The sequence below is a fragment of the Cucurbita maxima genome, unplaced genomic scaffold (genome assembly GCF_002738345.1).
Source record: "Cucurbita maxima cultivar Rimu unplaced genomic scaffold, Cmax_1.0 Cma_Scf00021, whole genome shotgun sequence".
NCBI classification, from domain to species: Eukaryota; Viridiplantae; Streptophyta; class Magnoliopsida; order Cucurbitales; family Cucurbitaceae; genus Cucurbita; species Cucurbita maxima.
In genome coordinates this window covers 361,986-374,859 of record NW_019272037.1, presented here as the reverse complement: position 1 = coordinate 374,859, position 12,874 = coordinate 361,986, and the positions used below count along the sequence as shown (strand labels likewise).

Here is a 12,874-nt window from a genome sequence, read left to right as displayed (position 1 = left end):
AACCAATGAATACTCTATTATCGATAAAAATGGAAAGTAAAAACTTAAAAAATAAACATCGAAACCAGTAGCGTAACCATTTTCAAAGGAGGTAAGAGATTGCTTCGAGTGTCGTCGGGACTTGCCTGCATTCAATTTCTTGGTTCAATTTTTTATTTCAGCTATCAGGCAATATCCAATGCAAGTGAATCAGTGAGGGTGGTTTCTTTTATGGAGAGATTGAAAGAAGAAAATGAGAGCACGAGAGAGCCAAATGGACTAAACAAAATGGATAAAAGATGAAGAAGATGGCCGAAGAGTGAAATTGGCGATGGGTGAAAAAACTAAGGTTCAAATGGAGGGATTGGACTTCAAGAAATCAATCATTATTGGGAACAATTAACAGCAACCAACCAAAACGTCAGTTTTCTATAATGACAAAATCAAAACCAATATCCCTAACCAAATCATCCATCCAAGAACACTTGAAAAGTCATTCCAAACTTGCTCTCACTCGTCAATACAATCATTCACCTAAGAATCTCCTTTCAGGATCACCAACCAAAGACACTGATTAAGAGAGTGATATCTACAATAACAAACAGATTTACTATGTGTCTATCTAAAGGCTACAACAACGGAAAGACGAAGAAACGACGCCAATCGAATATGAAGAATTAAAGACCCTTATTCTGTACAATACACAAGAAATGAAAAAAATAACTACAAATATTACCGTCAGTTCTACATAACCAACTCAACAGTACATAATAGAGAAGTAATAATTGAAAAGGCGTATAAATATGGCAACCAACCTGCCCAGTTAGAAGTAAAGCCAGCTTAGCTGAGGAATACGGGCACTCAAAAGTTGGAACTAGTAAGGCATAAATCCATCCTCAAATTCCTCCAACTCGAAGTCTCTCGCAGCTGGCATGCCGCTTATAGAACATCCTGGATTCTCCCGGAAGTTCATACATAAAGAACTATAGTCTGGCGCTGATGCCAGTTTGGTTTGAACAGAGACAAGAGCAGTCTGGTGCATCACCATCTCTATGAATAATCCTCTTTTCACGATTAATCATTAGCTTAATCAAAGGTAACTTCTGTGAGACTTGACGCCATATTTCATTCACTGTGCCATTCGAGTCTGAATACTCAAAATACCTCTTTACCTTGAGTAAAATACAACATCCAATAGAAGTGACTATGAATATGCATGACATAATATTTCTTTGAAATAACAAAATACATTGTAACTTCTCTATACATGTTTCAAGCAAGTTTTCGTTAGTTTAAATTGTTAAGAGTGTTTAGCTTTTTAGAGGGAAAACAAACAACAAAAAGCATAGCCAGTTTAATGATCAAGGGAGTAGGAATCACTTCTTAACCAGCACTATTTGTACCCATTTGGAAATAGGTTTAAAACTAAACACATACACAAGAAACAAACAGCATAACAGAAGTAGAATGCCTTGAAACGGTTGGAATTTCTAGTCTTTATAACTGTGTAAAAATTAGTTGTTAATATTTAGTATATATTGTCTTCATTTTTTTCCTCATGGAGTGGTCTTTCTCCTATGTAAGAAGATCTAAGTTGTACACATTACAATATGACAAAAATATTACTGTTCTCTCCGATTTAACACGATATCAAAACAAGAGGTCCAATGTTTGAACCCCTATACTATCATTTCGTTCCAAATTAATACTGATTTCCACTTATTGGGCTTTCCATAAATTTTCAAATCTACTAGGAGTGTTAAAAGTATTTATATAAGATTAAATTTACCATAAACTATTTACGGTTATATAAATGTTTATGAGAAGAAAAGGAGCATTCACACATAGTACTAACCTCTTTCATTTCTCTCTGATACTCCAGAATCCTCTCTTTCGATATTCTCCTCAGCTCTGAAACTAAAAATCCAGGTCTCACAGCAGAAACCGAATCAAAGAACACTGCAATCTTGGAATAATCTATAACATCTTCAAAAGGCAACTCGATACTATCACTAACGATCACTGGCACACATAAACTTACTACAGAATCAAAAAGTCGACACGCAGAGGGAGTGTCGCCAGCTGGATTCAAGCAGAACTTGGATGTATGCATCCCATGTGTAGCAGCACGCCGACTCTCTCGTGATTGTGTTCCATGTTTAATTGTGACATCCTTTTCTTCCTCAAGTATGTTGAAAAGCATATCACGTATCTTTCCTCCCTTTTAACACACGATAGAATCACCAGTAAACCAATCAGTTATGATCTCAACCTTTTCTTTTCATTTTACAGAAAACTACACACGATATTAACAAAAATGTACAGAGGGTGGTAAGACATCAACCTGATGAAAGAGGCCAAAGGGAACTATTGAAAATTCCTCCAATTAAAAGAAAAAAGTGCAATATGTGCAAAAATGTTTGGAAACAGAACTCTAAAGTGAAGGTTGTAAGTATAATCTTTAAAAATAATAAACTAGTAAAGAATTATACAAATAAAAAAAAAAACGATGTGATGTAGGCTAGGCTTGCCTTTCTACATCAATGCCAACACATATTATGAAATCACAAATTAGACCTAGGAACATGAGTCACAATTACATTCGTGACATGAAAATTGCAACGGAAACAAATTCAGATAATAGAGTGACAAACTCTGATTTCTTCTACTTACAACCTGAGTACGAAAAATAGTCCAGAGCTCAAAGGGTAACCAATTGGGGATTATGTTGGTGCAGTATGAACTTAAGGATTGATTGCAGCATAAGTGGATCTTTGGAGTGCCATCAAGGGTAGCTATGATTAGGAGAGAATGGAACTGATTGGGAGGGAACTTGGAGGGGGGTTGTGGGGTGCATGACATCTTCAAATGAAACAGGAAAAAGAGACCGGATTCTCAACCTTGATAATAGGAGAGCGGCAAAGACCAAGAAAAGTTTACTATCAAGTCATTTGATATTCCACGGTCAATCTATTACTTGGTTTTAGCTATTTACATTGTTCATAGGAAGCATACGGTAACAGTTTCTTCAAGAAATTGATGTTGATTTTTTGCTACGATTCAAGTGCATTAATTTTTTCTCTTCCTCCCTTGTGCGTCTGGATACATTTGGTAACAGAGCTCCAAGGAAGAGAGTGAATTTTTTGAAGTGCTAAGTCTTGGCTGTCTTTAGGTACTTCATTTCAAAAGAAATGCGAGGATTTGGAGAATGCAGTTGGATATTGAGACTGATCGGGTTAAAGTGAAGGTACTAATATCTGTTAGGAATATTTAAGCCTTTAGATTTAGTTATACCTTCGGTAGGAAACTAGAGGAAGTTCTTTCATGTAATAGCTGGATGAAGTTCTTTCTTGTAATAAGTGTTAAAAATCTAAATTAGCTTGCAGAGAATTACATGTCCCTTTATAGAGAAAAACTAACTAAATCTAAATCGGTAGATTATACGAAGTAATCTAAATAAATCTCTAGATAATAGGTAATAAAACAAGATAAATCTAAATAAATCTTACAAGTAGCAATAAATCTAAATAATAACCTAGGTAATTAAATCTAAAAAGTAATTCCTAGTAACTAAGTCCAAAAAAATCTAACTGGCTAAATCAAGGAGGTCAACTATTCTTTTAACGGGAATACACAAATATCCTTTGACACTCCCCTGAGACTAAGTAATAGATATCATTCATTCTCAGCTTGGAGACTAACTCATGAATTACGCAAATATCTCATAATGTAAGGCTAATCCTTCGATAATAAGTGTATGCATATTAACTATATATGTCAAATTGCAAGACAAAATTGAATAAACTACCGTGAAGTAACTTGTCAAGAGGAAAAAACGGTTAAATTTTAAAGATGATTCATCCATTCAAGTCTAGGGTCATCTATTGCATAGATACCTTATGAGTTTCCTACAACAATTGTTATAAGGTCTACCAATAGTTCAGCATTACTATTTGAGGTTTATGTTAGCAAACTAAGACACTGATTGAAAAAATAAAAAGACAAATCAATGTCGAGTCCAATATGACTAAAAGGAAACTAAAGCAATTCCTACCCCCTCCCAAAAAAAAATCATATCCAAGAAAAGAAACTAAAGAATTAAAACCAAATCCATAGTATTAAGTGCAATTTACGTAGGTTCTCAAGAATCAATAACGCCCTAGACTTGGTCCTGGAATGTTTAACCATCATATCCTAAACGTGAATTAAAGGCCCTCATATCACTATCCTTTTCAGCTAACAGTATCTAGAGATAATGCTAAAAGGGTTTTATCCAATGTCATCTTTCCACTTTCCACTTTCCACACAAGTTTATTTCAGACGTACAATTCCCTCCCCATGACGATCAATCATGCAAGTCTTCCCACCTTTCTAAACCTAAAAGCTAATGTATAATAACCAAAAAAAGGGCAAAAGGAAGAAACATAGATGAATCCTTAAGAATATCCATTGTTAATTTGAAAGGCGTTGCATAAAGAGAATAATTTCAAGGAATTGCATAAGTATACCTCTTTACGGTATCGATTGCCCATAAAGAACAATAAAGTCTTGCGATTTTCAACTCCGATATCACCATTATAAGTATTGATCCTATGGGAGTATGGGACAATTACGTCCTTAACTAGCGATGCTTGGTCAGCCCTCAACCGCCCGAAATCCGAAACGAGCAAGATACTGTTCTTAACCCTGTCAATGACCCTGTATAATGCATTCGGGTCCTGCGCTATAATGACGTGATCCCATCCATTGTTCCGCTTCCAGTACTCCTGCTTCTCCAACCACTCCATGAAGGCGTCCTGCGACTCCTCGTCACTGTACACAAGCTGCTGCTGCTGACCCGACGACGTTGCAGGTCGGATAGGGTTCACAATCAAGCTTAAGGACGCGAAGAAAGGAGCATAGAACAAATCCGCTTCCTTAGGATCGAACACCCTAACCACAGCAGACCCAATACGCTCCGACTCCGGTCGAAGCAGATCCGTGAACAGAAACCACTCCGCCATATGCTGATGACCTGGATACTTAAGCGCCGTGACTTCAGCGACGGATTTCCCTCCGCGCGCTATGCCGTGGTGCTCAATTACACCGTACGTAAACCTCGTCGGCACATCGTAGAGGTAAATCTTGACAGGGGAAACGAATTTTCCTGAAGTATTGAGGAGATCAGTGTCTTGGGAACCAAATTCATCGGAGACTACGACGGAATTGGCAGAGCTGAAGGGGAAGGAACGGTCGAGCTTGAGAGTGGCTGTGGAGCTGATGAAGGTGTTGACGATGGCATATAGGGCGAGAATAATGCAGGAAGAAGCTAGGGTTCGCTTGAGGAGAGAAGACTTTCGCGCCATTGTTGGGAAAACAGAATTGGGGCTTCAGAATTTGCAGAGCGGCAGAAAAGGAAGAAACTGAGGAAGACTATATACGATTAGAGGTAGAGCGCGTGGATAACACGTTCAATAGTCTCGAGTGGAAAACAAAACATTGCAATTCAATATCTTTTTACTCTCTCTCGTGATTTCTGTGAGCCTCAAAATATCAGAAAAACGACGTCGCTTTGAAAAAAATAACTGTAGAATTTTATAAATTTTAATAACACCTTTAAACTAAAAAAAAAAACTTAAAATTTAAAATTATCATATTTAATTAAAAGTAATATTAACATCTTTAAATTTTTATTAAAAAAAATAAATGATTTATACTTAATTGAAATCATTATTCGTTTTACAGTTCATACATTTTTAAATATATTAATGAATTTTTTCAAAATTTGAAGACAAAGTTTAGAAACTTTATTTTTATTAATTTAGTATTAAGATTAATTAATGAATTAGAAAGTTACAAAAATAAAATATGTTTATTTACATCATATTAGAATAACTCATAGATTTTTTGCTAGCAATTTATGACATAATAAATAGCTTCATGATACCTAATAAATATGATATTAATTGATTATAATTATTATTTTTAAATGGTATTTGGAATATTCATAAAATGTCAATATTTCCATTAATAATGGCTAGAATTATGTCATGGTTGGCAATTCTATATTTAATTAATCCACTAATTTCTTTCCAAATATGCTCCTCCTTCACTTCTTTGAATGCAAAGGGTTTTTTGGGTAAGCCAACCGCCAATAGTTAGTAACTTTCATTAAATAAAAAATAATAATTATAAAAAAAAAAAAGCTGTTGTAAAAAATAAAATAAATATCTACTCAATTTCGATCCTACCCACAGTTGGAAATGAATTCATAAAATACATTTTTTTTTCATTAGGAGCGTACATTAAATATGAGAACTCGAACTAACCCAACCCAAATTATAAGGATTGGGTTGGGTTATGTTTTTAGGAACTGGTTCGGTTCGATTCAGTTTCAAGTTCAATGAGTAAATGACCGAGTTGGTTGGACACTACGACAATTTTTTTTTTTTTTTAATTAACAACTAGACAACTCAATCTAACTCAACTCAAAAAATGAAAAATTGGAACAGGCTAGGTTGAGTTGGATTGGATACTATTTCAGGGTCGGTTGGGTTGGGTCACCACTGCAAAAAAAAAATAATAATAATAAATAAAATAAAATAAAATAAAATGAATTAGTTTCCTTTCCTATTCTGCTTTGCCGCCTATTAAGAGAATAGGTCCCGTTGAAGCGGTCCGCCTAACTTGAACAAATGTTACCATTATTTATTTATGTGAACACGAACAAACTGAGCAAGACATTTTGTTTCTTGTTCGATTAGCTCTAAATTGATTCGGGTTAAAGAAAGCCTAACTCTAAATTGATTTAGAAAGAAGTCCTAACTACCGTATCAATTATATAAAGGTTATTTTAAAAACAAAATCTAGAATGAAAACTTGAATCACGATCACAATCCCGAGCAATCTTGGAACACTAATAAAATATCAATTTGCACAGTTCAAGAGCACTTGAATCAATCACCGACGCTTGACTGTGTCTCGACTCCCATCCAATTGTACTACCCAAAAAATGAAATTTTAAGTAATCTTTCTTTTTCTTTGAAAAAGACATTTAACTCGATCGAAGCAAATAGAGCTTAGCTTTTAGACTCGAGAGCCGAACGAGAATGAATACTACATTAGGGTCAAGACCCGACTCTCAAGAAACTCCACTCAATTACAGTCCACTTCAGATTCAACAATTAAGGGTTGTAGGTTAAATCCAATCCTCCTTTAACAAAAATAGTTTACACATTGAACCCAAAAAAAACAGGAAATTGCAGAAAAGGCCCCAACAATACATAATTTAACATAATCCTTATTATTTAAGAAACTAACTAAATAAGAAAAAATTATACTATGCTAAACATAATGACAACTCCAACTCTTCTCATTGGTTACTACTCTACATTCTACACCTTTTCTCATACAATTTACAGCATCATTTCTCCACAACAGACCATTTTAGTTTACAGTAAAATGTACAAAGAGATGTGAATCTTATGTACCTTTTGATTTACTTTTCAAGGTTGATGGCTATCTCTCCGAACCTCGGGCAAAGAAGGAGACGAAGGAACACTGGCTTTGCTCGGCAATGGAGTGTTCCTTCTCGACTGGCGTTTCGTCGCTACCAACACACTCTCTGTTTCAAATGCTTCGTTTGACTCGGCTTCATCGTCCTCTTCACTTTCCTTGAAAACTGGATGGGCATATGCAGTTTGTAAGTACCCTTTCAAATTCAGGTTTGGTTCCCTTGCACGTTCCAAAGTGTCCTTCATCATTGCTTCCTGCAATCCGAACATTACAATCAAAACTGATAAGAAACAAACATGAAGTAAAAAAGAGGAAAGACCCGTTCAAACGATAAAATCGGGCTATCGGGGTGAACATAAATCGTGATGGCCAGACTACTAAATAAAGTTTGACAAACCTCTATGGGATATCGGATAAATGCAGGTTCGTAACGGCCCTTGCAGTACAGATGGAATGATATAGTGATTACTGGGAGTGCAATTAGAAATGGGGTTGATTGGGCAGCTTTCTTTGTACTTAGTAGTCCCATTAGAACCACCTGTGAGAAAATCAATGCATAAATGATTCGCCCATGGACATCAGGCCAGAACGCCGCAGCACTCTCATATTCCTGGTTGTAAACATTTATGATCTGCAATTTTTTGGAAGGGTATAAAACATTCAGTAAATATAGACATAAATACAAAGCAGACAAACCAAGATCCGTGTGTCTTAATCGATAATCCATGAGAAAAATGTATAAGAATTCTTAACTAACCTGATGCCGGAAGACAACAAAGCCGAGGGCGAAGAAGACTATGATGAAAGGAAGCAAAAGAGGTGTCACGGTTGCATAGACGAGGCCTAATAGAAAATATAATTGAATTCGAGGTTCTCCTGTGTTGAAACCAAGACTTCCAGGATCCATTGCCTCTTCCCTATCCTTTTCAGTCTTCACTAAGAAAAAGTTCTTCAAGTGGAACATTATTAGGGGCTTTAACATCAAAATCTCCCCAGCAATGCCAGCCCATCCATCAACCATGATATAAGTTATAAAGAAAGTCGCTTTCATCGGTATCGCCACACCGATTGTCTTGGGAATTCTACAGAAAAGAACAAACGTGCGAAATTGTAAAGATGATGAGTACTTATGCATGCATGCACGCGAACATACATACAAAAATGTAAGCACCCGAAACCACATAACCAGAAAAAGAACGACCCCAACAAATTGCAAACTGATCACCCCAGTTATTCGATGGAAATGCATACAGTAAAACAAATGAAATCAACTATAATGGATCATTGCGTACTAATCTATAGGGGGTAGAGTATCTTACTGATCAGCAGACTGCTTAATAAAAGTATTCAGCTGTTCAAAAGCAGCTCCTGCAATAACACTGCCAAGGAACACATTCACGAAGTTGAAAACGTAGTAACGAGCTGCCGCTCTCCTTTCTAGAGAAGATAGAGATGTAAATCCTTCAAATTTAGCCATGATCATCAATATTGTAGGCAGAAAAATGAGAAAAAGCTTCAACACGATTCCAGGAAGAAAACCTTGGACAAATGACTTAACGAAGTCCCTGAAAAAGAATGGTAAATGAACAAATTGAATAATAAGGTTTTGTTGTCAATTCAAAAGCAAATACAGGATTTAAATGATCCAAGGGTGAAATATACCTTTCAATAAGGGGTTTTAGGAATGGTGCAATTTTCTCAATCCCCTCAATGCTAGCAAGAGACTGTACTAATGATATGGGAATCATGAAGAAGAAAGTAAGAAAGAAGAATGCAACGCCCATAATTAGCCTTCTAATGGTAAGTGAAACATATGGAATTGCAAGATTTTCCCAATATACATCACGTGGTTCTGGAGCCCATTCAGTCAACCAAATAGTTGGATTTCTAGATTGCTGAGTTTGTGCACAAACAGCTGCACCCCAACGCGACTTAAATGATACAAATGCTGCTGGCATAATAGATTTTGGATCGTCGGAAATCCTTTTTCTCTCCGAGCCTATCTGGATAGTACAAAGACCTCAGCAAATATAGTGGAAAAGGAATAAAAAATTTCAGGAAAAAAAAAGGTAACAATCACATATATTACTATGACATTTATTATATAATTTAGATTTAGAGACCCATTAGTACAATTTCTGTTTATACGAACAACTTCGAGTATTCTCTCAATATTGAATAACATTAAGAACCTAAAATAAAATGAGCCATTTACGAAACCCATCCAGTTTCCGTCAGTAGTTCCCAACTTACTGTCAAATCATAACTGATTCATCTCCTAACATAAATGGAGCGAGACTTAATCGGCAGAAGAAACCCCACCCCCCCNCCCCCCCCCCCCAAAAAAAAAAAAAAAAAAAAAAAGGCATTAACCCCTATACTTGAAGTAATGTACTGCAATATAATGATCAACTAACAGCTTCAATCCTATGCACCATATGCTGTGCAGCCTAATCATTAAAAATTTCTTACGATTTTAAACTCCTCAGTTATCACAATAGTATATAAAATATGCAAAATTTTCAAGGTAGAAACTGGAAAAGAATTACTTACTTCTGTGGATAGCCTCCCAATCTCTGCTGTTTGAAACTCAATTGCGTCCACTTTCTTTCCCCAGAGTCCAAGAAAACCAGTCTAGTTGCAATACAAATTTCAGGAACATTTTAAAAAAAGATAGAAATTCAACATAGGCAGGAGAAGACCCGATAAGAAATATTCCACTTAAATAGTTACCTTCATGAAAGGCCTAATTGTAGAGTTTCTTGAATACTTGAGTTGGTAGTAGTCAAGCCAATTCTGTGCTTTCTTCTTCTTCTTGACTAGTTTGGCCAACTTGTTTGCATCACGTACGACCTGTAGATATTTTCTTCAAATCAGGAGAATTGTAACACGTTCATTGTAAGACAATTGGACATTTAGGTAATTCCAGAATGGTATTGAAACATTTTTAAATCATAATCACTTGAACTCGTAAAAAAATCTCTTTGGATCCTCGGATATTACATTTTGGATTGTCTATGTTTTAAAAGAGAGAGAACAAACTAGTCTTGTGAACCAAAACCTGATGAGTAAGATAGTGGCCCGGATGGTTCACTAAGAAAAAGTGCTCAACAAGCTCGCTGACAGATTCATCCGGATCAGGTGGGACATTTCTTACAAGGACCTGCCAAAAATGAAATAAACGACTCAAGCTCACATGAAAGAATGATATTAGTGATGCAGCATATAAAAGTGCACTATTGGAAGAACACCTCTAACTAGTCAAAGCTTAACGATTTCCTAGACAAGTCATCCAGAGGTAGGAAGAATACCCACCAAACCCAATAAAGCTTAGAACTAGAAAACTAAAACCCACCAAACCCAATCGACAGACCCATGAAAACTAAAAGCAACCTAATGGCTCTACATGAAGAGGCTTAACCCAATAAACCCAATTAAGCTTAGAGCTAGAAAAGAGAGAAAATCTTATGTTACAACACATAGGAAAAAGAGATACAATTAGAGGTAACCAATTTATTAGTAATAAATTTTATCAAATGTAAAAGTGTCATGATCTAATCTCACTGTAAACTGATCAGGACGCCGTTTTTCAGATGCAAGAAATTGTAGTCTCAGTGAAGCGATCTTTCCATACTCCTTCATCAGCACATAGCATGTCCAGAAGGTAAATGCATAAGCCATCACTAGATGACTCCAAAACCTACATTATGGAACAAGGAGTAAAATATGAAATAATGCTGAAGTAATGCATAAGCCATCACTAGATGACTCCAAAACCTACATTATGGAACAAGGAGTAAAATATGAAATAATGCTGAAGAAGGACAGACATCAAAATTAACAATCACTACTAGAAAAAGTGGGGGGGGGGGGGGGGGGGGGGAGGGGAACGCTGTAATATATTTTTTTAGTGTGAACCTGAACTTTTACAGAGAAAATTAAGGATTTACAAGTGCCAATGCTACTTAAATGAAGGGTGAAAATGCTCGATTAAATTTCCCCTCCTTTACTAAATATTTTTTCCCGAGAGTAGACAACCCAACAGACTTAAATTACTGGCAGATTCTAATTCATTTAAATTTCTCTAAATAGATAACCAGTGTCCCTGATACTTACCTAGACTTCAAGATTGATTCGGTGATCATGCTTTCAATGAACCATGTTCAAAATTCAAGCAAGAAAACATTTTGACATGTTTCATTTAATTCCATTAATGGAATATAAATAAACTACGAAATTCGTAACTGCAACTTCTTTTGATCATACAATCAAGGAGAAAAGGGGGGTTGTTTTGAAATTCGACCAAACTAATGCAGCAATAGTGAACAAAATGCAACTAGTTGCAGTTATATGGACTGCTACATGAAAATTTACTAGTCTTTAATTGGAAAAGCTATTGTTACAGAGGGACCAACTAATGATAATTAATAGAAGAAAAGGATGTGGAAGCTTAACAGGATAACAACGACATAACCAACATGATCAGTGGGGAAAAACCATAGAGCAAGCATCTGGTCCACACAGGCTAATTAAGAAAAAAATTCCATTATAGCCATTGAAAGAAAGGAGCATTTGAAACCTTTGTGATTTGGCAGGGATATTTGATACTGAAAGCTTGTCAATATCACTTGCAGTCACATTTGCCGTCACTTTAGCAATAGTCAGATTATCATCGGTATAATTAACTGGGACCAGTACAGCCCATGCAAGGAATGCTATTGGGACAAAGATCTTAAGCCTGCAATAAGGTAATGGAGGTATGATAAATACTACAACCAACATTGCTAAGGAACTTACGACTAATAGATTAAAATTAAATAAATAAATATATCAACCAAAATAACAATCCTGAAATCTAGCAAATGACCATGGTAACCCAAAGGATGTGTCAAGAAAATTGCATCCATTTGTACTTGATGAGGCTTATAGAAAGATCACAGTCTCAAGCCTCTTATAGAGTAGTCAAAATAAGGAAAACAGAAAGTAGACAATAAGTAAGATCCATGGACCCAAACCCTGAGAAAATAACTCTAACTTCATCTACATTCTAAACCAATCTCAATTTCAAGAATAGAGAAAAGAAGTATAGATGAGTTCGCATTTATTTAATCATTTTGCATCGATATCAAATTATCTTACTATGTGCATCATAGCACGAGTGGACATATCATTGTGATTACAAGTGGTCTCTCAGCTCTCAAGTTAATTTCAAGGAAATGCAGAGTCTGAAATGAAAGTAAGACAGCTTTGCTCTTTAAACAAATTTATGCTCTTCTTTCCTGTGTTAGCCATTTTCTCTATATGCTTAAAAAACTCATTCACCAAAATGTTAAATTCTTTTTTTTTTTTTTTTTTTTTTTTTTTTTTTTTTTTTTTTTTTTTTTTTTTTTTTTTTTTTTTT

The 12,874-nt window shown here is 35.6% G+C and overlaps 2 protein-coding genes across 9 annotated transcripts in view; both read right to left on the bottom strand.

Moving 5' to 3' along the window:
* Positions 1 to 536: 536 nt before the first annotated feature.
* Positions 537 to 5,385, bottom strand: LOC111495664 (probable arabinosyltransferase ARAD1). The gene is made up of 3 exons (XM_023145798.1): positions 4,488 to 5,385; positions 1,835 to 2,200; positions 537 to 1,151 (listed from the first exon to the last, which is right to left on the bottom strand). Exons 1-3 carry the CDS (start codon positions 5,322 to 5,324, stop codon positions 963 to 965), a joined length of 1,392 nt encoding a protein of 463 aa, XP_023001566.1. The 5' UTR covers positions 5,325 to 5,385; the 3' UTR covers positions 537 to 962.
* A 1,714-nt stretch (positions 5,386 to 7,099) lies between these two features.
* LOC111495650 (calcium permeable stress-gated cation channel 1-like) overlaps positions 7,100 to 12,874 on the bottom strand; it is a 10,806-nt gene continuing 5,031 nt past the window's right edge. For 7 of the 8 annotated variants that reach the window (XM_023145772.1, XM_023145774.1, XM_023145777.1 and 4 more), the window contains 10 exons: positions 12,053 to 12,211; positions 11,038 to 11,173; positions 10,535 to 10,636; positions 10,207 to 10,326; positions 10,027 to 10,107; positions 9,136 to 9,476; positions 8,793 to 9,038; positions 8,231 to 8,555; positions 7,871 to 8,104; positions 7,464 to 7,727 (listed from right to left, as the gene is read on the bottom strand). In XM_023145772.1, coding sequence (XP_023001540.1) covers positions 7,464 to 7,727; positions 7,871 to 8,104; positions 8,231 to 8,555; positions 8,793 to 9,038; positions 9,136 to 9,476; positions 10,027 to 10,107; positions 10,207 to 10,326; positions 10,535 to 10,636; positions 11,038 to 11,173; positions 12,053 to 12,211 — 2,008 coding nt within the window. Of the gene's footprint in view, positions 7,728 to 7,870; positions 8,105 to 8,230; positions 8,556 to 8,792; positions 9,039 to 9,135; positions 9,477 to 10,026; positions 10,108 to 10,206; positions 10,327 to 10,534; positions 10,637 to 11,037; positions 11,174 to 12,052; positions 12,212 to 12,874 lie in introns of all 8 variants that reach the window. The other variant, XM_023145773.1, reaches the window with a different exon arrangement.

What these genes read in the sequence shown, in the direction of transcription:
- LOC111495664 (XM_023145798.1), bottom strand. Translation starts at nt 5,324, where the DNA reads ATGGCGCGAAAGTCTTCTCTCCTCAAGCGAACCCTAGCTTCTTCCTGC. An exon ending in GCAATCGATACCGTAAAGAG is followed by an intron (nt 2,201 to 4,487) that starts GTATACTTATGC and finishes GTGTGTTAAAAG; the next exon opens with GGAGGAAAGATACGTGATAT. An exon ending in ATCAGAGAGAAATGAAAGAG is followed by an intron (nt 1,152 to 1,834) that starts GTTAGTACTATG and finishes ATTTTACTCAAG; the next exon opens with GTAAAGAGGTATTTTGAGTA.